Source organism: Falco cherrug, chromosome 10 (genome assembly GCF_023634085.1).
Source record: "Falco cherrug isolate bFalChe1 chromosome 10, bFalChe1.pri, whole genome shotgun sequence".
NCBI classification, from domain to species: domain Eukaryota; kingdom Metazoa; phylum Chordata; class Aves; order Falconiformes; family Falconidae; genus Falco; species Falco cherrug.
Genome location: NC_073706.1, coordinates 33,155,038 through 33,179,468, shown reverse-complemented (window position 1 = coordinate 33,179,468; position 24,431 = coordinate 33,155,038). Strand labels below are relative to the sequence as shown.

At 40.6% G+C, this 24,431-nt stretch overlaps 1 protein-coding gene across 4 annotated transcripts in view; it reads left to right on the top strand.

Moving 5' to 3' along the window:
* The window catches only part of SERGEF (secretion regulating guanine nucleotide exchange factor), a 158,766-nt gene that overhangs the window by 32,477 nt on the left and 101,858 nt on the right, over positions 1–24,431 (top strand). For all 4 annotated transcript variants that reach the window (XM_055722179.1, XM_055722176.1, XM_055722175.1 and 1 more), the window contains one exon: positions 3,649–3,809. In XM_055722179.1, coding sequence (XP_055578154.1) covers positions 3,649–3,809 — 161 coding nt within the window. The remainder of the gene's footprint in view (positions 1–3,648; positions 3,810–24,431) is intronic.

Sequence of the window (24,431 nt, the reverse complement as noted above, 5' to 3'; positions counted from 1 at the left end):
AATCAACTTCTGTTGTTAGGTTCTCTCACAGAAAAGACAGATTAAAGTATCCTAGGAAGTGTTTGGCTGAAAAATAGGAATGATTGCCCATTAGCAGGAGATAGAGCTTGGGGAAGGGGAATGCTCACTAAACAGGAGCAGGTCTGGGCAATGAATTTCTGCTGATTAGAAGTGAGAACTGAATCCGTGAGCACTGAGAAGGAACTGGCTGCTTACCTAATATTTGGGCATTCAAGAAGTTCATCCTAAAAGCAAAAGTTAATTTATCTGGCTTTAATGGATGTTCTCTGCTTGCCTACAAATAACCACCTGAAACTTTTTTCCTTTTTGCCACTATAAAGGAAATAAGTTTATTACAATTATTTCTGTTTGTAAACAGAAACAGCTTATGTTCTCCTAAAGCTTGTTTAGTTTTGCATGTGTAAGAAATTCTGTGCTTGCTTGTCCAGTGGAAGAAAATAGAATCTGTGGATGGAAGATGTTTTGTTGCAGCTAAGCAATATTGCTGTCTGGTTTTAATCCTTCATATATGCTTGCATTCCTCATTTACACTGAATTTACTGAAATAATTTGCAATAAGAGATGAACATGCTTCAATGCCTTTGTACAGCTGAGTAAAACCACTGGGATCATACTGTTTCCAGTTCTATTACTTCCATCTCAGCTTGGTTTTACTGTTGAAATTTCAGTGTAGGGCCTCAAAAATGGATGCGGTAACAGAATTGCAGAGTGAACGTTAAGATCATCAATATCCCCAGTGTAGAAGAAAAAAAGACCAAACTTGTATGGACACTGGCACATGGAAAAGATACTTGATAGTGGAGAGAGGAGCTTTTCCCCGTCATGGATAAAGGCACAATCACCAGCTGATAGCAACTGTAGTTAGACAAATTGATCCTGTTGCAGATGATGAACTTGCTACCCCTTAATTCCCAAGGGGAAATAATGTATGCAGTTTACTTTGACTTCAGGGTAGTTGGTTGTGGTGTCTTGCTCTGGTCTTACAGTTGGGGAAGCTGTAGATGACTGCACTTTTCTCCACCTCTCACAGGCCTTTGGCAGAGGGGAACATAATTGCTTGCTTTACACAGAACTTCCTCTAGCAGTTTGTCATCAAGATGGTGATTGTGTCAGCTGCTCCCTGGTTTCTGCTGGTCACTGGCAGGGTGGGAAGACTATGATCTTGGTAACTAGTCAGGTGTGTGTCAGGATTTCAGATTGTCTTCATCTGAACCCAGATACCAGCAGCAGACAAGACTTGAGACAAGGTGCAGTGGTACCCTGATGTGATGATGCAAAGGATCATTTTTGTTATATGAGGGGCTGTTGTTTCTTGTTCATGTCTGAGTGCAGACTGAGCACCATATTGGGTTGGAGAATTCTGCCCCTGACTTCCCCCCCCCACCCCCCCCCGAAGTCAGACTTGAGAGGAGCTTCTACAGCCCATGTGTACAGGATAGTGCTAGTCTGCATACGAGGATCTGTGTCTGTATTACCAAAGATACTGCTTGCTTTTCCAGAGGCCTTGTGGGTTGCTGATGGTTTTGCCAGTGGCACTTGATCCTGTTTTAGCTTCTGAGAGCTGAAATGCTTTAGTTAAATTATGGTCCTTGGGATCAATACAGCAATGTCTGGGTAGTGCTTGAGAGCCTGTGGTATATTAATGATCTAACTGGACTTTAAATTTCATAAAACTCAGCTTCAGTTCTTGTAGTTGATACAAAATAGAGCAGCCTGCCTGTCCTTTTTCAGCCCACTCATAGGGTTCTGGATAGGCGCAGTAACCTGGTGTGATATAAAAGCCTGAAGCTTAGTCTACATTTACATTTGCTATGTAACATACTGATGTAGGAGTCTCCTTGCAACATTTTTGCCGCTGCAGATGTTGTTAGCAGAGATCTATACAAATTACAAAGTAAATACGCTACCTCTAGAACAAGCATGTTTTTTAAACTGTAAACTGTTTTTTTAATCTGTGTAAGATACACTGGTGTTTCTCTTAATGAAACTTGTTATAATGCTTTAACCTAACAAAATGCACCTACTATGTTGAAAGACCTCACTTGTATTGAAAGTAGTGTATGACTGGTTTCAACTTTTCCCTGAATTGCTAGGAAGTTCCAAAGGAAGAAAATCATTGTGCCCCTGAGAGAAAAGGACAACTAATTTTATCATTTAATTCAGGGGAAGCATTATCAGTGAACTGAGAGAACACACCTGAAAAACTTCCAGTGATCAGAGTAAAAACTACCACTGCTGGCAGATTTCCAAGGGAAATGCATATACTTCTCATGTATTCAAATCTATGAAGTTAGTTTCCAGTTTCTGAGATGCATTGTCAGCTTAAACTCTGCAAACCAGCAGCGCTCACCTGGGTCTCCTTCAAGACAATTTAACAGCGCCCAAAGGAAAAGGAAGGTGTTCAGATTTCGGAAGGTTTGTGTTATGGGATGTGTTAAGAAAACCATCAGCTGTCATCTTTGGGCGATGTGACCAGTACCGCCTGCTCCCAGCCCCTCTATGGGATATGCCTGTACTGACTGACAAGGGGAGAAGTGCGCGTGTTTAAGCTGTCTTGCTTCACTTGATGGTGTTTTCCTCAGAGTCACTTAATTTGGCTTGTGACTTGGTGACTTGAGTTGAGTTCTGGAGAGGAGATTGAGGCTTGGCTGTAGTGCATCTGTAACTCAAGGTCATTGCAGGCTTCCTTCTAGGTTGGAAAGTGGGTTGCTGCTTTGCGTTAAAACAGAGTTGAGAACATAGTGTTACGCTGTGTGTATATAACATTTTTAATTGGGAGTCCAGAAAGGGACAGCTTTTCATCACTTACCTGCAGAGATTTCATTAAGAAAATAAAGCTGTCACTTAGTATGATTTCATAATTATTATTTTTTTTAATATTGGGAACTGAAGGTAAAAGGATTGCTTTATGGATGTTACCCATATTTGAGAGTGGACTTCTGGGTGTCAGTCCCACAGCAGTGAACCTGGTAGAATATGTGGAGGGAAGGATGATCCATATACTGCTGATTTCATTTAGTTACTTGCCTTGGCCAACATGTGATTCCTGTGAAAAGAAACTGGTGCAATTCCAATGCTTAATGACAGCTGTGGTGGTCCTGACTAACTGGTTTCTGTCCTGAGGGCTGTTACTTTGCTCACGGGAGCTGTGACAGAAGATAACTTTTATCAGGAAAACATAAACTGTATGTTAAATACAGGATGTGTGATGGATGTCTCAATGGCAAAGACTGGGAATAGAGAAGAATCTTTTATGTTTCAGAATAAGCTGTTTTGTGTGGTTCTGTAAGCTAAAAATATGCCCTTTGTATAACTAAAGTATATATTTTGTGCAGAATGTCCAGGTTAAGCCCCTTTACTGACGTGGTTTCATTTATAGCCCAGGTCACCCTACAGCTGTTGTTCTGCCAGAAAACACGTTAATGAGGTTTGAGTAACTGCATAGAAGTACATCGTAATACGTCTTTAGGTAGTTTTAATTTTTTTCTTCTGTTTCCATAAGTAGTTTTCACTAGGTTTTTGGAGGTTTAGATAAGATGTATTACGAAGTGTTCTACTTGTCAGTTGGTATCCAGATGTTCCTGGAACCTGGTAAATATGTAATCTTGAAATGTCTTTTGTGTTTAGATACTGGCAAGGTATTCACCTGGGGCAGAGCGGACTATGGGCAACTTGGAAGGCATGTAGTGGTTCCCGATGGGCAGGAGGCATGCACAGCATCTGAACAGCACTTGGAGCTGTTGGGTAACATCCCTGTTTCAGTGCCTTGCCTAAGTGGAGCATCTCAGGTAAAGATGAAAATTACTGCTTTTTTCCCAGGGTGGTGGGTTTTTTTGTGTGTGTACATGTGCATTAAAACAATCAGTACAATTTCCTAACAGAACACTTTCAAATGCTGCAGTACAAGCCCTTGCTGCTCTTCCTGTGAGCTCATAATATGATTAAATTTTTTCAAATTTCTTAAAAGGCTTTTGCATTCAGGAACTGATTTTTCATTGGTGGAACCAGACTTACCATTAGCAGTAGCTGCCAAGTTCTCTCAGCTCCCAGCGTGTGCAAGAGATTGTTGCATCTGCAACACAGCCTAACGTATGAGGTGGCACCCCGTCCAGCTGCAGCACTACTTTTGTCTGAAGCCCTCTGTAACAGTTTAGCCAGTGGCCTTTCTCTAGCTGGTCAGTGCTACAGCCTCTCGCTCAGGGTCTCTAAGCATATAAAGAGTATTTCTCTACCTTATAACATCCTTGAGTGGTGTTGAAGGTTTTTTCATATGGCTAATTTGATACAAAATTATTTATCCTCAAGCGTAAAGATGATCAGAAAGAAAACTTTACTCAGGTTTGCTGTAGTCTAACAGAACATGCAACCTGTACTACCTGTACAAACAGTTTTCTTGGCTTTTTAGTGGCTATAGCAGCACATGGCACTTGGCTGGCAATGTGTGTGGGTCCCAGCTGAGCAGATAACCAGACAAAAGGTATGCATCTCCCTGGGGGGTAGCTGGCTGGTAGCTTCCAGTCAAAATGGAAGTATAAGCTGACAGCTTCAGCTGCAATGTCCGTACTGCACCTCTGCCTCCTGGTAGTCTCCCATGGTGAGACTTTTGTTAGAAGAGTTAGCCTCTGCCCTTTCTCGCTGTCAGTGTTCTGTGGTTGTGCACGCTCACAGCTGTGAAGCGGAGCATCAGAGCCCAGGATGCTGCACTGAAGAATAATTTGTTTAGTCAGTGTTGACTCCACTGAGCCTCAAACAGCTTTCTTAGTAATTTTGAGATGGGTGCCCCTGCTTTTGTTGTTAGATATCTATAGAGAACACCATTGTTGAATCTGTTTCACGCTGTTTTTCCATCTGTGCTTTGGGCAATGCTTCAAGTACGTAATTTTGTTTTTTCTTGTACAGTACAAAGCTAAGGCAGCTGTAGATTTTGCACAGGGGAACTTATGCTTGGCAGAATGAGTGATCCATGAAAGTGAAGGGATGCATTCAGAGATATTCCTTGAAAAGGAAGAGGAAACAATCTTTTTGTTCTGCTGCCCTCAGCACTGTTCCCCCTTATAGACCTATGAGAGACCTGGTTTGAGTGATTAGCGATGGCAGTGTCCTGGAGCAGACATCGTTCTTTGCAGAGCTAACAAGAAGATGATTTAAGAAGATTGTGATCAACAGCTAGCACCTTTTGTACCCTAAGAGGAGCTGTGTTGATGAGAAAAGGAAAAAGCAGATAAGAGCCTAAATTGCTTCACTTTCAAGATTACAAAATAATGCCGGAGCTAGATTTTTAGACTTAAACATGCATTAAACTGCAGTATGTAGGCTATGTAGAGGGCAAGCTGTTTTTTGTTTACACACAAGCTATCCCTTTTTCCATTGGTTGTCATGTGGAGACAAGGTTTGATTTGAGAGCTCAATTAAAAGGAATATAAAGAAGATGAGTTCTTTTCCATGTTTCCCTTGAATTAACAATACCAATTTACATGTTCAATGCAGAGAGCCAGTGTAACAGTTAAGGATTACAACTAATGATTTTTATCTATGGTCTATTTTTGTAAATTGCTTTTCATGATTCAGCTGAATTTTTGGCAAAGTTGTGGTCTGCTGATTGCCTCTGCACTTCAGTTAATACTGTTAAAACCAGAGCTGAGAAACTAATCTAAGGATTAGAGGACAGTGTAAAAGACACACTAGTTTACCTCAAGGACAGCACAGTAGATTTAACTTCCTGTGCTGCTCCTTGTGTCCATGCCCATGATTTACCTGCTTTCTCCACCAAAGACCAGGGATTCTCCTTTCTTTGTGCTGAAATAGATACGTCTGTGTCTGTCTATTACTCAAAAACCTGATTTTGGAAGTGTTGAGTGATCCATTGTGAATTTGACTTATTTCCCAAACACTTTTGGAAACGTTGACCTTGAGAAACGTGAGCGCTTCTTTCTTTCAACTGGAAGAGTGGAAGAACAAAAGCCTGAGTTTTAGATAATTGCCTACTAATCTGAGTATGTCTTCCTGGCAGTTTTAAAAGGGTGCGGGGACATCAGGTTCCTGGAGTCTCATGTGTTTAAACTTTTTGAATTATGTGACTGCAGGTCTATTTATTATTTTCTTCTCAGTGCTTTGGTGCATAACCACCATGGAATAGGATGAGGCACTGAAAAGGAACTTTAGGCTGTAGCTGAAGTCAGTTGTGCAAGACATTATGCATGCAGTGCTCTTGTGTTGTGGGGTGTCCTTGATTGGACCTCTTCAGAACATCTGACTCATATGCTGCCTGATGCGCATTCATATCCACTGCTCTTCAGATGAAAGGACAATTAAATACAAATGGCCTGAAAGATGATGAGCCTTTGTATTTAGCAAATGCTACAAAGACCTGGTTTAATGTTTCCTCCTTGTCAAAAATGCTTTTCCAGTCCGTTTGATATTTTTGTTTTTAATAGCTATTTTTTTACTGTTTGTGGTATGTTCAGCATGTCATTCACGTTGCAGCAAACATTTGCTGCAGCAATAAACAAGTGAGAAGTCACTGTGCAGTGCTGAACGTTTCTTGCTAAATGGGATGGAAGGGCGGGCTACAGTCGTTCTGGATATGCAGCACTGCTCATGTGGAGCCATGTTTTCATCATATCCTTTCTCTACTTAAAACAGGCTGTGCTAGATTACAGTTTTCTCAGGAGGGATCTCTGAAATTTCAGTTAGGAAATAAAAAAAATATCTGTGCCACACTGACAGTTTTCGGTTTTCTTGGGCTTAATTCCTTCCTCAGTTTTACCATCACCCAGCTTAAATCTTGATGATGGATCTAGAGGCCAATTGTTTCAGGGAATTGAAAATAACTGATGGACTTGTGATGACCTGTATCTGCTGTGTTTATCCTGATCCTGTTGTGGCCCGTAATTCCAGAGTGTATGTTTGTCCCAGCGTGTATGTTTGTCCTGTGCAATACAGGCTGGCTTGGATCCTTTGCGCATGGTTCCTTTTTTCAGGGAATGCCATCATGAATACACATGCTCTCATGGCCCTTTGACTGCAAAGTATATTGCTGCTTTTTTCCATGGTGGTTACAGTAACATCACTGTTACCGCTTTTGTTTAAACGTTGCAAAGATAGCTTTGTTTTTAGTATATTCTTGGGTTTCCCCCCCCTCCCCCATGTTGCAAAATATTAAGCATCTACCTACAAGACAAATCTATCTGCTATGATGATATAGTTGATTGTTATATGTCTGATAGGCTAAAGTATAAGCATTGTTACTACCTTAACATATAGACACAATAATGGAAATTATTGTGTTGAAATGTTGAAAATGGAACCTTTTGGATTAAAAAAAATTGTGATTGTTTTTATATTTTTTGACTTGGTGAAAATTATTAGAGGCCTCTTTGTAAGTAAAGCTGTCGTTGAGACTTTAAAGGGTATTTAAAGAAATAACCTGATAGTATTAAAGCATATACATCATCTCTGTGCTATGTGCATGGCTTGTATACTTAGTTATTTGTTGGTACTGTAAATATTTGTGGCTATGTTTTTTATTTTGAATGCTCAAAACAAAAGGCTTTTATTTTGCTGGGGGAGAAACAACAAACTGAAGTTTCCTAAACCAGAGTTTACTGCTCAGTTTGAGAATATATGTGTAGTAACTGATTCAATAAGCTGCTTAAAAACCCCATTTTGACTATTAGGGAAAGAGGTAAATGCAAAAAAAAAAAAAAAATTCCCCCTAGTTTTCCAAGCTCAATAATTTTTAGATAATCTAAGGATATAGTCCAATAGAAGTGGTGGTGTGAAAAATGAAGTTTCAGAAAACTCTGTTCCTTGTTCTTTGATTTGCCAGCTTGCCTCCAAACTCATAACTGCCACAGAAACAGATGTGGGCCCTGGAAAAACTTATAGTAAAAGGTGGTTTTTACTTAGCAATGCTTACAGCTGACAATGAAAACAAGCAGGGCATGGGAGTGGAAACGGAGAAAGGACATAGCTTCAGGTGCAACAGCAAGGCAGCTGTAAAGCTGAGAAGACAACCTACATAATACATATTCCACTCCAGCCCTTTACTCGTTAAGCTTTCTCTCTTGTGATATGGTGAGAAGCGAAAGTTACCTGATATCTGCATGCTCCAAACAGGTTGGATTACTAGTTGTGTTATATTTCAGTTAGTATGTGTGGCTTTCCCTGGATGTTTGTTTAATGTTGTTACATCCGTCCATCTAGTGATCCTTCATGAGGAGAGACCCCCATAGAAGGAGAGGTTAAAGGCCAACTCATTTTTTACTGAGGGGTTTCTGAGGTCCTTCTGGACCAATTAGTTAAAAATATTCTCATTTTTAAGTTGAAGTGATGTGGAGTTTCTTGCTTGGTAAGCAAGTAGTGCAGTGGGGTTTTTTTTGTCATGAATTGGTGTCTTTAACAAGTTGGTCTTGATCTGTGTTCTTTGAGAAATGGCATTGTTGAATTTTCCTTTGTTGGTGCAGGTTGGTTTTGTTACGCTGTTTTAGAGATGCAGGGATAAAAATGGTAATGTAGAGATGGCCCTTTAATATTCTTGCAAGAGTGGAAATCAAGTTCTTGGCTTATTAATTTTAAGTGACGGTCAGGAAAAAGGGCATGGAGAAGTGGGTTCTGGGTAAAATTCTGTGCAAATGAGAATTTGCAATTAAGGATGAAAATGGAGGCCAAATTGTTGAAATTATCACTGGGGGGAAAAAACCCAAACAGGATGTATTAGAGGAATGAAACTGCAGTCTGCATACAAAATACATAAAGTCAGTGTTAGATGAGGTGCGTTTGTGTGATCTGCACGCCCTGTGTAGGAGAGTAACACTGATCTTGGCAATGCTGCAAGAATACTGAGAGGAGTTTACAGTTATATTGCAGGCAATGAGGAGGCAGGATTTACTACTTAGATCAGTTGGTTCTCCCTGTCGTTCTCCGAGCAAGAAGCTGAGAGCCGTAACAAACTTGAAGTTCAAATGCAACGTTTTGGCTAGGTAGCAGTTCTGTTTATTCTGTGCTTTTCTTATCCCATTAAGACATGACCATGGCTTGTAAAGACTAGCTTACGGCCTGGGTAGAGAGATTCTGGAAATTAGGAATACCATGTGTTAAGCAATGGAAGTTACTCGGGAAATATTAGGCTGCTCCATGAAAACCATAACCTAGCTGTAATTTTGTGGTAAATGATTTGGTGAAGTGAAGCTCAACTATTTAACACTAGGTGAAAGGGTGGGGATCTTTGCTTTCCTCTTCTCCTTGTGGTTATAAGCAGAGCCTAGATCACCCAACGTCTAGGTGTGTAATTTTTGGCAAGCAAAGAGGAGATGATGTTGGTTCCCAGCACCTATACCAATTTCTCTGCTGCTGGCATTGCAAAAGGGGAAATGGGAAATCAAATTCACACCAAGCAAATAACAAAGGAGAGCTCCTGCACTGCCTTTGCATGCCAGACAACATGTGATGTGTGACTACAAGCTAGAGGTTTTCCAGTTATCACTTTTGCAGATGAGGGTTGGCTTAAAATGACCAAAATGGCTCTGCTGGGGTTGTGCTGTAGCACTGAGGTGGCAGCCAGGGGTCAGGCTGCTTCGTAGTCTGTATGGGAGACCAGCAAAGGTTGATGTGCCTCCAGCATGGGTGAAGTAGGAGAGGACTGACATGGCATCAAGTCAGGAGTTGGTGACCCACCCAGCATGTGATGGATGGGATGTTATAAATGTGAGTGTGGGCAAAGCCTTAATCTTCATAATTCATAAATTCATTTTCCACCTGATAGTGTGTTGCAGTTCGAATTCCAAATTAATCCTTCACTAAAACTACTTGCAGCAGTAGCCATAGCTTGTGCAGGCGTGCATCAGCTGACCAAATTGGCAAATGTGTTTAATGAGTCTGTTAGTAGAAAAATGACTAAGTTACCTTGTTTGTGACTCTGACCTGCATATGCTCATGCTATGTTCTTTAAATTAAAAATACTGACCGGGTCCCATTCTTCTGCATGGCTTGTTCTAATAACAGTGCACCATGACTGCAACTCACCCTGAACTCAGAGACAACTTCTTATCCAGCTCAGTACTCCTCTGAAATATTTCTTTGCACCAACAAATGCCATGAACATTCACTGGTGTCATTCACATGCATGATGTAGTAAATGCCTGCTAATTATCTATGGGAAATGCTGCAAAATAACTAAAAAAATGTACTTGGTGTTAAGGCAAATTCTGTGTGAACAGCCACCTTGGAAGGTGACCACCATTAGTGCAGAAATCCAGTTCAGCCTCACTGACATTGTTTCGGTTCCCTTGTTTATCCATGAGGAGCCTAAACAGAAAGGCTTCAATGTAAAATGTAAAAGGTATCTGTCCTACTTTAAGGTCAGCCAAGCCTAACCCAGGGGTATGTGCATGGGTATGTTCCAAATCCAAGTGAAAATATGGTTGGAAGCAAGAAGCTGGTGGAAAAGGCCCTAAAGCATGCAGGTTTTCATTCTCAATTTGTCATTAGAACTGTTAGAGGGAAGGGATGAACAAATCAATGCAGGCTAGAATGAGAGAAAATCAATAAGAAACTGCAGTGAACTGGAACAAAGCTATCAATTTACCACATTCTCTGCAAAAAAATCTTATCTGTACCTCCGCTTATGGATGGAAAAATAATGCAACAATGATGATTTGGGGCAAGATTAATTGTTTTTTACCTGGCTCACCCTGGAACTTCAGCTCGAGAAAGTTCTGGTTACACATTTTGGTGTAAGCGCTACTTATGTTTTCTTTTTCTGTTGTGTTGCTGAATTTTATTGGCAGGTTCTGTTACAGTGGAATCTTAAAAGAAGAAAAGTAGTCGAGGAGAAATACATCATTTAAGTTACCCCCGTAGGAATTTGACGGAATACTCTCTGTAATTGTTTACTTTTGGGTATTAGTAGAAGTGACTTAATTAGTGCTTCATTGTTTTGCTGTCAACTTTTTTTAAGAAGAGTGTTACTCCTTAATAGGTAGTATGCTTGATGTAGCTGGGAAATACACTGGGCTACTGAGTAGCATACTACAGATACATGAGGTGGGAGAGATCTTTGTGGTTCCAACGCTGCCTGTTTATTGAGTTGTTCCACGGGGCCTTTCAAGCTCATTTGTCACTGTGGGGCCATAAACTCACCAAGGCAGTGCTGTTCTGGCCAGCACACAGACTGCTTCTCCCTGCTTTTAATTTAAAGAGTCTGGATTTGCCTTGAACTTGGGTTATGCTTGTAGTTTTATGCTAGTGATGGTGTTTGTTTTCATTTGTCTGATCTTTCCAGCTTTCACTTATCAGTGAGTTATTTAAGCTGTGAGCTCTGCCAGTCTTTCTGGCCTTTGTGCTTATGTTGTAAGTTACTGTAAAGCTACTGTTTAACAGAAGATTCGGAAAAGAGAGAAACTCGTGTTTCTGCTGTGATGCTTAAAAGCTGTTGCTATGCCATGGCACACACCAAGTTTCAGAGACTGAGTTACTGGGTCACCTCCTAAATGACAGGTACCTGTTTGTCCTCCTGCCTGACAGCTCATCTCCTTTGTCTGTTGGCTGCCTTGCCTCCTGATTTAAACTGAGGTTGTCAAAGGTAGAAGCTACCTCTGAACTCTGTGTCTGTTTTCTATGTGGTCTAACATCACCTGTGCCTTTGCCCCAGCATTCCACCAACAGAACTTGTTCGTGAAAGGGGGAGGAAAAGAAGTAGTAAAAATGCTGCATCTGATCCTTTGAGGACAAAAATGCTGAACTGTCTCCTGTTTTAAAACCTGCCTAAGGGTCTATTCTTAGTCTCCTGGCAGTTGATTGCTGAGGGCTCTGTAAATTCAGTGGATATTGTGTATAATTACATACCAGCAAAGATTGCTAAGACCTATGCTCCTGTTGATGTCTTTCAGATGTTTATTTTAATCATAGAAAAAGCAAATAAAAACTCTATAAAGAAATTTTTTTTCATTATCAGGGAGAAAAAGATTTTGATAGTTCCTTAGAGGTATGGTTCTGAAAATGTCACCTCCTACATGTTGCTACTTTAGCTCCCATTTTCCCATTCCTCCTCCTCTTCCCAGGTGTAGAGTGAAAGTAAACAGTCCCTTCCTTGGTACCAAGTGCTTAGGGAGCCAGTAAGGAGTTCTTACGGTGTGATCGTTTTTCCAGCACATTGTTTGACATACTGTTTGTGCTCTTAAGTGTTAAATTAACAAGCATTAAATAGCCAGTTTTCCTACTGGTAATGGCTTCAGTGGAAATCCCTTTTGTCCAGTTTTTTTAAGTTGCAAAGGTTTGCCTGCAGCTTCTGCTGTTAGTTGACTTCGTACTTTGAAAGTGTGAACCCATTCAAAGCCTTAAAACTCTGAGACCTTGGTTTATTTCTCTAGATAGAAAAAGAGAAAAAAACCCCAAAAAGCTAGCCAGGCTCAGTGGGAGCTCACAAGAGACTGGCGGGGGAAGGGGGAATGAAAACCATCTAAAAAAACCTGATCTGACAGATTCCAGCCACTTTAATCCAGACAGAGATACTATGGTGTCTAACATTTGATTAAGTGCTGTGGCAGGATACCTTGCAGGTGTATATAACTGTGCAATTCCTTTATTGCTTTTGTATATGCCAAGATGAGGTACTTGGGTGTTTTTAAGTTCTTTGTTCTCTGTAAAGATGCAAACATAGGATATGACTTATAATTATTGAATCTTACTTCCTTCTCTTGTCTTCTCTGTTTGGTCCCCTATTTTGATTTTTCATGGTTTTCTGGTGTGGTTGATTTCTGCTGCTGCTTTTTTTTTTTTTTTTAAGTGTCTGAATGGAGGAAAACCCTTTTTCTTTGATTGTTTTGGGAAAGGTTTTTTGACTTCAATGCACAAAAATAAATTCCAGAAATAGCAAACAGTTGATTTTTTTTCATTGACTTCTTGATCTGTTGCTGCTCCCTTTTTAGCATTTAACCACTACAAAGAAAAGATGAAGGTATCCTGATTTTCCTAAAGGTGCATTACTCACTGTGGTAATGCAGCTAAAAAGAAAAAAGGAGCAGCCAATGTTTGAGCAAATAGCTGTGTATTTATAAAAATATAGACAATAATTGGCCTACAGTTATAAAAAAAAAACTTCATGGATTTTGGGAGTGAAGTTACAAGGAGGAAGTTTTTGAGGAAATAAGAATGGGAAGTGAGATAGAAAGCATGACAAAGTTTTTAATTACTGTGGCTGTTTCAAATTCTTGGTTTAAATGCATTTCTTCCTTACCGTGAAAACTGCATAGAGAGATGACTCTTCTCCAGTGCATGTCAGTGAAGTCTTTGCAGTTCGCTCAGTGGATTGAATCATTGAGGCTGCTGCAGTACAGGGAACTACAGGCCTGTCAGCCTGACCTCAGTGCCAGGGAAGGTTCTGGAGCAGACCATCCTGAGTACCATCATGAGGCACGTGCGGGACAGCCGGGGGGTCAGGCCCAGCCAGCACAGGTTTAGGAAAGGCAGTTCCTCCTTGAGGAACCTGATCTCCTTCTATGCCAAGGTGACCTGCCCAGTGGACGAGGGAAAGGCTGTGGATGTTGCCTGTCTGGACCTTAGTAAAGCCTTCGGCACCGTCTCCCACAGCATCTCCTGGAGAAAGCGGCTGCCCACGGCTGGGAGGGGTGTGCTCTGCGCTGGGCTGGAAGCTGGCTGGACACCGAGCCCAGAGCGCGGCGGGGAATGGAGTTACACCCCGCTGGCACCGGGCACAAGCGGCGTCCCCAGGGCTCGGTGCTGGGGCCGGTCCTGCTTAATGCCTTTATCGATGATCTGGGCGAGGGGACCGAGTGCTCCCTCGATACGTTTGTGGATGACACCGAGCTGGGGGGTTATTGATCTGCCGGAGGGCAGGCAGGCTCTGCGGAGGAGTCTGGGCAGGCTGGACCAATGGGCCAAGGCCAATTTTATGGGGTTCAACCAGGAGAAGTGCCGGGTCCTGCTCTTGGGTCACAACAACCTCATGCAACGCTATGGGCTTGGGGCAGAGCGGCTGGGAAGCACCAGGGGGTGCTGGTTGATGGCTGGCTGAACATGAGCCAGCAGCGTGCTGAGGTGTCCAGCAGCACCCTGGCTTGTAACAGAAGTAGTGTGGTCAGCAGGACAAGGGCAGTGATTGTCCTCCTGTAGTTGGCACTGGTGAGGCTACACCTTGAATATTCTGTTTGATTTTTGGGCCCCTCACTTCAAGAGGCATGTTACAGGTGCTGGAGCATGTCCAGAGAAGGGCAACGGAGCTGGTGAAGGGTCTAGAGAACAAGTGGTATAAAGGGTGACTGAGGGAACTGGGGTTGTTGGGTCTGGAGGAGGCTCGGGGGGACATTATCGCTCCCTACAGCTGCCTGACAAGGGCTGTAGGCAGGTGGGGGTCAGTCTTTTCTCCCAAGTCACAAGCGACAGGACAAGAGGAAACAACCTCAAGTTACACCAGGGAGGTTTAGGCTGGTTATTGGGAAAATAATTTTCACTGAAAGGGCGGTCAAGCACTGGAACAGGCTGCCCGGGGAGGTGGTGGAATCACCATCCCTGGAGTTTTTTCAAAAACTGTGTAGATGCGGTGCTGAGGGACATGGTTTAGGGATGGACTTGACAGCCCTGGGTTGACGGTTGGATTTGATGATCTCAATTGTCTTTTCCATCCTAAATGATTCTATGATTCTGTGATGCCACGCAAGCAGAAGCTTTTCACTTGGCTGCATACAAGCATGCTATCAAGCAATGTTTGTGGCACTATATGAGCCTTTAAGCCTTGCTATTTGCCTTTACCTGGCAGGAAGAATAGTTTGGCCTCCGCCGTTGTACTTGAGGTGCCAAGTTCAACGCATCAGACTGGTGAGCAATGTTCTGTAGTTGCTTTCGTGCTATCAGAATGCCTTGAAAACTCAGTTGATGAGAAATGTAAGTGAAATTAATGTGTTTGCTGGAAGGCAGAGGTATCACCTTGATTCTTCATCTTCTGTGGTTGTCAAATAAATGCACAAGCTGTGCAAAATCAGCTTCTTAATCTGGTCCAGTTTGCAGTTTAGCATACAGCCGTGGTTCGTGACGGTGCTTTGGGGCCTGCACAAAGGTACAAGTGGTAGAAGTGTTTCTGAATTGGAAGTCTGGAAAGCTCTACAGTTATTTCGCATGCTGACTGGTGGCAGCTTGGTCAGATACACAGGATTCATGCACTGTGTCACTGCAATTTATCACTGATGGCACTGAGACTACCTGGCTTAATACACTGTGTGATCTGTAATGGATTCTGCTGTGGATTTGTAAGGCAAATCTTTCTTAGCACCTTACATTTAAAAAAGTTGGCAAATCATTTTCACCTGAAGTGGTCTGTCTTGAATATTGGTATGAAGAACTGATTTGGGTCCGAAGCCTTTATTTTACCCTACCCTTTGTTTCAAGTTCTTGAATGGATTGTTGGACAAGGACAGCATTTATTAAAAGAATTCTTATTTCCAACGCTGATATGGGTATTTGAGAGTATAAGTCTTGTTATCAGTGATCTTACAATGAGCTAGTAGGTGTCAACTTGTCTTTTAAAAATTTAAATTTGTCATTTTGAAAGGATTACTTGGAAACTGCATACAAGTTTCCTAAGAATACACAGACTGATTTTTGGTTCACAGTGAATCTAATGTTTTCATTGGGAATGCAAGTCACAGGTTGTAGTGGGAGGGGATGTTGTCAGTCTTCAGAAAACAAAATTCATGATCTTATCTTTTGCTGGCACCTGTTGTGGTTAGCTTCTTCTGTTTTTAAAGAATGCGAAATATTATTTCGTTGTTATTACACCATGTGGAAATAGAAGTAACTTTAATTGTGAAAATGGAAATCTGTGATGACAGTCACTTTTTAAGTTTCACTGCATATCTCCAACACTTCTTCCTATTTGATATTGCTGATTCTACTCAGTATTTGTGTGTGGAACCTCCATTACACAGAGTTTGAGGCTAAGAAAAGTGGAGACTTGTAGAAATGCATTTACATGGTCAGGTGTAAGACTTCCCATGGAGCTTTTTTTTTGTTCAGTTTAGATACTAGATCAAACCCTCTAAAAATATAGTGTTGAGGTTTGCAGCTTCAGAAAATGAGAGAATACTAGGAACAGAGTAATAGAAGGCACCCTTTTGGTTCAGCAGTTGGCATTGTCTTACAGGATTAGTTTGCTGTCTGTGGTTTTCCTTGCCACAGCAAGTCTGAAATCCAGAGTGCTTGGAGGGGCATGAAAAGGAAAATGCTTATATCTTTTTACTTAAAAAGATTAAGATGGAATTTGTGAATTACAGTGATGCTATTAAATTATCTTAAGATACAATTGTTTTAGCTTAGCTGAGAAGCTGTTCAGAAATACGAAGTAGGCTATGATGTAAATTTAATGTCTTTCGTGTTGGAGAGACAACGTGTCCCACCCCCACCTCCTCAACAAATGAGGACAGTAAAGTATCCTGTTTGCTTTTCTGCATGGTACCTGGAGACATCTGCCGTGTCTTGTGGCCAAATGAGTTAGGAGTGCACCAAGACTGACGGTGTTCGGGGTCTTTAAAGATGACTGGTTTTGCATGCGAGGCCTCCATTTGCAGTCAGATTGGCAGAAAGCCAGTGAGAAAAGAGCATTTATTCACTTATGTTGAGTTCGTGCTCAGCTTGACATGCCACAGAGGTCTAATGAAGTAATTTTGTCTGAGGACTTCAAATTTAGTGATGCTAAGTACGTGAGGGACTACTGACGTACCACTACTGAAATTAAATGTATGTTCTGGATTGCCCTTTCAACCTTTTTTTTCCCCTTTACTCTTCCCTTTACTATTTACTTACTGACAGCTCCTTTTAGATACCCGTGTTACTACATGGATTTCAAATGATGCTGCTGCTTACTGTCTTTTTGGCAACAGGTAACATGCTTCAGAAACGTCTCTTCGCATTCGGTGAGACTGCATGTGCTTTCTCGTTGAGTCCTCTGACTGACAGAAACACTTTGCTTTTTCTTTTGTTATTATGGGTGTAAGCACTCTGTTTTGATAAGTTTGAGAAATCAGAACCAAATTCTGAAATCCTTTTATTCATGTTAGATAAGTGCAATTCGCTGTGATACACTAGTATTGTATGCTTATACATTTGCTGAGAGAAATGTATAATATACCAAATAATACTCATGCTTGGAATCCATCTACCTTTCTTATTTTCTTTTGTGTTCAATACTATATCTTGGCTGTTATTCAGGGAGAAAAATAATCAAAAATGATTAAAACACTTGGAATGATGATGCTAAATTAGTCATGTTTGTGCTAACAAAAATGAATCTGAATTCTGGATTTGCTGTTCAGTGAGGCTATTTTAATGTTGTTCACTTAGTAATTTTTAATTAAATTAATGGTAAAACAGATGTTAGAAGTAGTAAAATTACAGGTGTTGTGCTTGTGGTGTTATATGTAATTTAGATATACCTAGGTATAATTTAAGAGGAGTACTTTAATTTTAGAGAACTGGTATTGGAAAACCCATGGCTGTTAAATTTGTTGGAGTTGCACCTCCCAACAATTCAGGTAATTTGCTTTCACTCCTAATTTATTTAACAAATATCTCTCATGCAGGATCATAATCATTACACGTGCCTTAGCTGAAGCTTCCTGGTGAGATACTTGGCTTCTGTGCTCTTTACCCTGTTTCTTTCTCTTGCTGTCTTGCCCAAGAGAGTTGTTCTTGTGTAGACCTACTGAGAGCCATCTGGTGTGACTGCTGGGATGCCAGTGCTGCACACCTGAACAAGCCTGTCACACTTTTCACGTTTGTCGTAGCGCTGGACCTGCGTCTGTGAGAGATGGTCTGCAGAGACAGCTTTGTTACCTGTTTTTAAAATGTGTGTTTGGTCATAAACTTTTGAGTACTTCATTGCGTTATTTCTCAGAGAAAAGACTTTCTCCAAACTCTGGGGAAAAGGAGTGCTCACGTGGCTATAAGCAGGTATCCTTAGCATTTGAAAGTTCTTTAAGGTCTGTAGCCTGTTCGGACCTTCTTGGGGATAGCATTTGGGCCTGCTAATCACTATTTCAAGGACACTTTGGTTTTTTTCTGTGTACTATTCATCCTCCTGGTTTTGGAGAGAAGAAACTTCTGAACTGCAGAAACCTGAAGGTATGGCTTTTTATCCATCCTTTTTTTTCATTTAAGGACAATACCTCAAGGTGAGATGCAGTAGCGCTTTATTTCCCCTGGATCAGTGTCAAACTTTTTAGCTGAATTTTGGAGCTGACCTGCCTGATCTTTAAATAATCTCTTCCTTCCCTTGGCAATGTAGCAGCACACTTCCCCCACTCCCCCCACCAGCAGATTCTGTTGCCAGAGTTGCTGAAATGAGTAAAAGACTTAGTGGTCAATAGGTGTGTTCTACACCACCTTCTCAAGAAAAAATCCAAATGTTTCTCTCCAGTCTTTCTGTCTGAAGTAAGGCTCTTCAAATCTGGCATTACTGGATGGAGATGTGTGAAGAATTGAAGACCAGCACATTGCCAATCATAGCAAGGCAAACTCCATGATCCTGGGAGAGCAAAAGGAATGCACCAGTGGTTTTAGATGACTATACAAAATTATTTTATTAGCTGAGTGTGCAGTAAGCCCAACTGCATCTTCCCATCTAGAAGCTGCAAAGAATCTGTTATTCTTATTTCATTGCCATGCTAAAATCAGAAAGCATTGTGCACCTGCCTTCTGCCCTGAGTCCTGTCCTGGTGGGCAGGGTTTTCAAACGGTCTTTGCAGGTGAGCTCTCTTGGAACAGCAGCATAGCTCAAAGCATGTCTTAAGAAAACAGCTTACACAAGAAAGAGGGGTAAACCCCACGTAGTTAAATAGAAGCAAGCAGCAACACTTAGGTCTCTGATGGACAGAGTAAAATAAAAGGGATAAGAAAAAAACAGCAAGTGTTCCTATGTGTAGTATAACTCTTCATAGTAAATCTTCTGTATAGAATCCTTTGCTATTTGTTTGCAGACAACCCAGCTCTATAGTACTCTTGACTGGAGACCCAAAATGCAGCAGGAGTTTCTGGGTCGAGTCCAGTGTTGAGGTAGAGAGGTGTGCTGGAGTCGGTGGAGCTCTACAGTATCCAGTGGAGTTGTCCTCCACGTTGTAAAGCCATGTGATCGCTCCATTTCTGGTGACACTCATAAATTAGTGATATAAAAGCTGTATATCAGATTCATTTAAAGTAGTGATGATGGGGATCATCTGTGGGAGGCTGAGTACTGTGTGTGTTAAGACAAGCATTTTTGGAAAGTCTTGTGATAATTTTGCATGTTTTTTTAATATATCTTGAAATCTCGTTTTTGAAATATATTGAAAACCTGAAGTTTCAGGTTTTAATACCGAAGTGAAATAGCAAGATTGCAGTCCTGTGTTGTCTATTAAGAAAACCCCAAATAACTCTTGTTTTTAAACTACCTTCGCAATACTGTTGCAGCTTCAACCGAGTTTGTGAAATGTTTTTGGATAATAATATTCTAGGTGTCATTTCAGAAACACCTAGTTTTATGTTTAGCTATGCAGAGTATGTTTGATTAGGTCTATTGATTTGAGAAGTAAGGAAAAGCTGAAGATGATTGTGTAACAAATTCTAACTCAATGCAAATGTTTTTAAGCAATTAAACATTTACAAGCAAGAATAAGCGTATTGGCTTTGTCTCTAAGGAATAAGTCAATTGTCTAGTAACATGGTCAGTGAAATGGTGAGAGAAGTAAACGTTTGTTGTCTGTCTTTATGTAGTTGAACACAAAAAATGAAGACAGTTTTAAGATGTGCTGCTGTATTGCTATGTGTATGTCTTGTTGCAGCTTACAGTTCACGTGGTATGGTGTGAGTTATTAACAGCTGCTCGGGCTAACATGTTTTTTTTTTTGTATTGGATTTGAGAAATCTTCTGGAATTGGGCCAGAAAGCTATGCATTCCAATAAATGACTAAAAGTGAAATTATGTCTAAATGACTCTTTCACGAAGCCACTGGAATATGTGTTATCATAGTGACTGAAAAATTACTTAATCATTTCAGAGAGCTGTATTTTAGTTAATGTAACCCTCTTTGTTCTAATACTGGTTTGGTCTCTGATCTATTTGATTCAGTAAGTATTTGAAGTTTGAATTTCCCATGACCTATGTCATGTTAATGTGTCTTTAATGCTTGGAAAGTGTAATTTGTTCTTGTGAAGGTTTGCAGAGTAATAGCACATAGTTCCTTAGAGAAGAGTGAACTTGAACAGCAGTATTATGAACCTAACCCAGAATATTTTAATGTTGCTGTAGCTGCTGTGTATGAAGGCAGCATAGCATTTTCTGTTTGGCTGCTCAAATGTATTAATTTGCCACTCAGGAGAGAAACTTCTGTCTTAGCCTTCTTGTCTGTTTGAATTGGCTTTATTTTGAAACAGTGACCAAAATGAACCATTCCTCCTTAAATTGTAGATGTGTTCTGCCCTTGAGTGGTGCCGATGATGTTGAAATGTAAGATGGGTTGTTCTGCGTAAATACTTACAGAAAAGCAAACTTACCTCAGAAAAATCAGAATTCAAAAGTCCACTTCTGATCACATGATTGTGGTTTCTTTGGAGACAACATATTTGTTTTAAGAGCTGAAAGTTTTTTTTATTGTTGGTTTTTTTTTTTCCTGAGGTGGTAACTGTCTCAGTACCTTGTTTACTGTTTACTGGAATTAAAACCTCATAATTAAGATCTTATTAGGCTTATTCAGCATGGAGAACAGAAGATTTCAAGGGCACATGGCAGCAACCTTCCAGTACTTACAAGGAGTTTCATCAAGAAGATGGAATTGGGCAGGAGGACGAGAAACAAAGGACACAAATTATAATGCAAGGTGCAGATTTCATGTAAGGAAAACATTTTTCACTGTGAGGCAATCAAGCAGTGGACAGGCTGCCCAGGGAGGTTGTACCATTTCTGTTCTTACAAAACTGAAGAGACTCGTCTGGATAAAGCCCAAGCAATCTGGTCAAGTCTCAGCTGATCTAGCTGTAAGCAGGAGGTTAGACTAGAAACCTCCTGAGGTCCTATCAAACCTGAATTATTCTGTGATCCTATAATCTTGTTTCTGCCCTCAGAACTGTTTCCACACATGCTCAAAATTCAGAATTCTGAAGCTTCAGCCCAGTGCTGTGATATAACAAGCTGTCAGAGGGATGAGTTTTCAAGTTACTTGTTAAAATGCACTGGGCAAGGCTCAAATCAAGTTCAGTTTGCCGAAGCGGTGCTTCTTACTAGGAAGGCAACCAAGGAGAGAGAAGGAGATTAAAGAAATCATGCTGTTTTTTTCCTGTCAGCTAGAATACATGTTTTGGGTATAGCAAAATGTATAGAAGCATTGCGTAAGTAGTTTAGAGCTCTCGGTGTGCCCCTCTGGATAAAACAGAGTGCTTGCACTACTCCAATAGGGTAGAAGCTGGCATCTTCTTTCCAGTACTGGCTTGTGGAGAGGAAGACTGTAACTGAAATAGCAACTTGGAAAAAACTGCTTCATGGTTCAGCGGTTCTTTGTTGTTACATTGTTTTAGCCCAGAAGCACTAAAATTAGCTGTCCTCTCCTCTTTGTTCTTGTTTTCTTCATGCTCCAAAGTTCGCCGAGTAGTAAATGTGTTCAGAAGCAGCTCTGCAGTTTAACTCTCCATACATTGAAGATCAGAGCCCTTGATCTGGATGCTAAAAATGACAGTTTGATTTTCAGGGTTTGTTCTGCTGTTTCTCTAGTTATGTGCAATTTTCTAGGATAAATTGCACTTTGGTCATATTGGTTTATGCTGGCAGTTTTGCTCTGAATTTATAAGAATAATTTTAATGCTGTGCCCTTCTCACTGTCCTCTGTTTTCTTTTGAGTAGTAATAGATGTACACTCTGTGTGACAGTTATGCTATTGACATTAGTTCACTAAAAGCAGAGACGCTGCTCTTCAGAAAATTAAAAAATCCGATGTCTGCAACGTTGTGTTCTTCTGCAAGGGTCAACAGAAAACTGAAAGGAGACAGAGTTGCTTAGAGGTGACACAGATATGACTTTGTAATTGCTAAAATGCTTCTCGGAAAAGACTGTCCTGATGCATAAGAATAATTTTTATTTTAGCGTTTTTTCTAAGATACAGTATTATCATCTAGAATCACATATGCTGTCTGCAGGTTTTTGTAAGCATCTTTGCTTGTTGAAGAAGTTCCCTTTATTTTTATTCTTTCTCAGAGTGGTACATGTGAACCTGTAAACACAAAGCTGATTTTTTCACCTCAGTTACTCTTGACATGTTAAGTCAGCTTGATCCAAAGATAACTGTGCTAGAAATAAGGCTTTTGTTTTTCATTTATTTATTTTCTAATTATGCCTGGACTTTCTGTTTTGGGTTTGAATTAAGGCCTCGCAATCAATTTTGTGGAAAACCAGGGTATAGTCAAAGATTTTACTTTTCTTTGAAATCTGCAGGACCAGCTACAAGGAGCCTTTCCCGTTCTTTCTAAAAGCAGCAATGCTGCTGCTGTTATAAACGATGTTGCTTGTGGGTCTAGTTTTGGCATGATGAAATCAGTGGAGTTTGAAGAGCTCATCATGTATAGTTGATATTTACTTTTATTTCTGAATATTTAATTTCCACCTGCAGAAGAGGATAAGAAATGGAAGTGCACTTGATAGTTTTTTCTTATGGCAGGTAAAGCACTTTTGTGGGGGCACTTGGGTACTTTGTGTGAGCGGTGGTATGAAAGTGACTGGAATAGAATTTGTGCTGTGGAAGGTTACAAAATAAAGCTCAAGGAAGCCAAGTCTGATTAATGATGCAGATTATTGGTGTTGAATAGAAGAATCTCATTTTCTTGGCGTTTCTAGTCTGTAGCAATTTAAAATAAGTTGTCTTTAGTTTGTGTTCTCCCGGTGGCTTGGGAGGCCTAGAATACGATCTTCTTACACTTGACAGGGCACAGATGCAAACAAAAATACTATTTCTTAGGGTCTACAGGCGAAGCATATAGAGATGCTTGCAGGCAGGGCATGGGAAGGAAACAACACCATTGCCGTTTAGCATGGTTTGCATTCTACATGAGGTGTGCATTATTGCCTCCTTTTTCCCCCCCCTGTTTGTAGGTATCGTAACAGTGGTAAAATTTTAGGAGAAGTATTTTCATGTTTGAGTGTATATAGAAGGCTTTAAAAAAAACTGGGTAGTGTTTTGGTTGAAACATGGGTAGGTAGAGGGAGGGTCTAACTACTGTGTGTGTGTAGAGTAAGTGTCAGTCTTGAGGTGGGCTCACTGTTGGTGAGGATACCGTCCTGTGGTTCTGACTAGGGAGACAGCTTTATTGAAGACTGATGTAGTAAGGTCAGCATCACTTCCAGGTGTGGGAAGTCCTCGTTGTTGATTCTTTCAGTGCTGGTAGCACAGATGGTGACTGCTGGTGTTGCATGCTCTGAAGCCAGTTAGAAATCTGAACAGCTCTAAGCCCTGAAGTGATACATCCTACACATGCAGCCGGAAATCTGAAGGCAGTGAAAGGGTGCCACAGAGGAGTGAGATTGTTTGAAGTGTTTGAAAAAGTTTGAGATTGTTAAAAGGCAAAAATAGTGTGAAAGGACTTTTATGGATGCATCGGACATGTAATTCTCCATGATAATTATTTATCTGAATTTCTGTATAACAGCAATACACCAGTTTGGGACAAGTAAGAATGTGCAAAATTGCTATCTTTTCATATGTAAAATCTAGCACTACAAAGGCTGTCTCTTACAGGTTCGTAACTTTTCCAGAGTTCTCTGTAGCTGCTGGAGCTCGAGCGGGTTGATACTTGTAGTTAGTAATATCATTATGTGTGTAAGAACTGTGGGATGGGCAAAGGAGAAACACTAAAAAAAACCCCAAATTTTTTAGTATGTAAAAAGTATTTTAGAAATCACACTAGTTACCTAAAAGCTTTAAAACCAATAATTATTCATGTAGAGACGGTAATTCTTGGTGGCTACCAACATGATCTAATTTCACATTGAGTTCAAAGTATGCATGTCTTTCTAATGCTGAATGAAATTTGCAGAGAGTTGTTGATATCTCTGCAGTATATGTAAGGTACCTTTGAAATACATAATATTGATAAGTTTGGCAGGATTTATAAACTTCTGGTGCTGATAAAACAGTCATTCTTTCCTGTTCCAAGAGGAAGTCCAAAAATAAGCACCTCAATTTATGATAAATAACCTGTGCATTAGATGTTTTGAAGGCTCTTGAGTTAAAAATGCTTGAAATATTTAGATCAGGCTTGTTTTGAGATATGATGTGCCAAAATAGTGGGAAAATTTTGACAATGGTATTGCACTTTTTCGTTCTTTCAGTCATAGCACTGAACAGACCTGTACTCAGTTATCCTCCTGGCCCTTCTTTGAACCTACT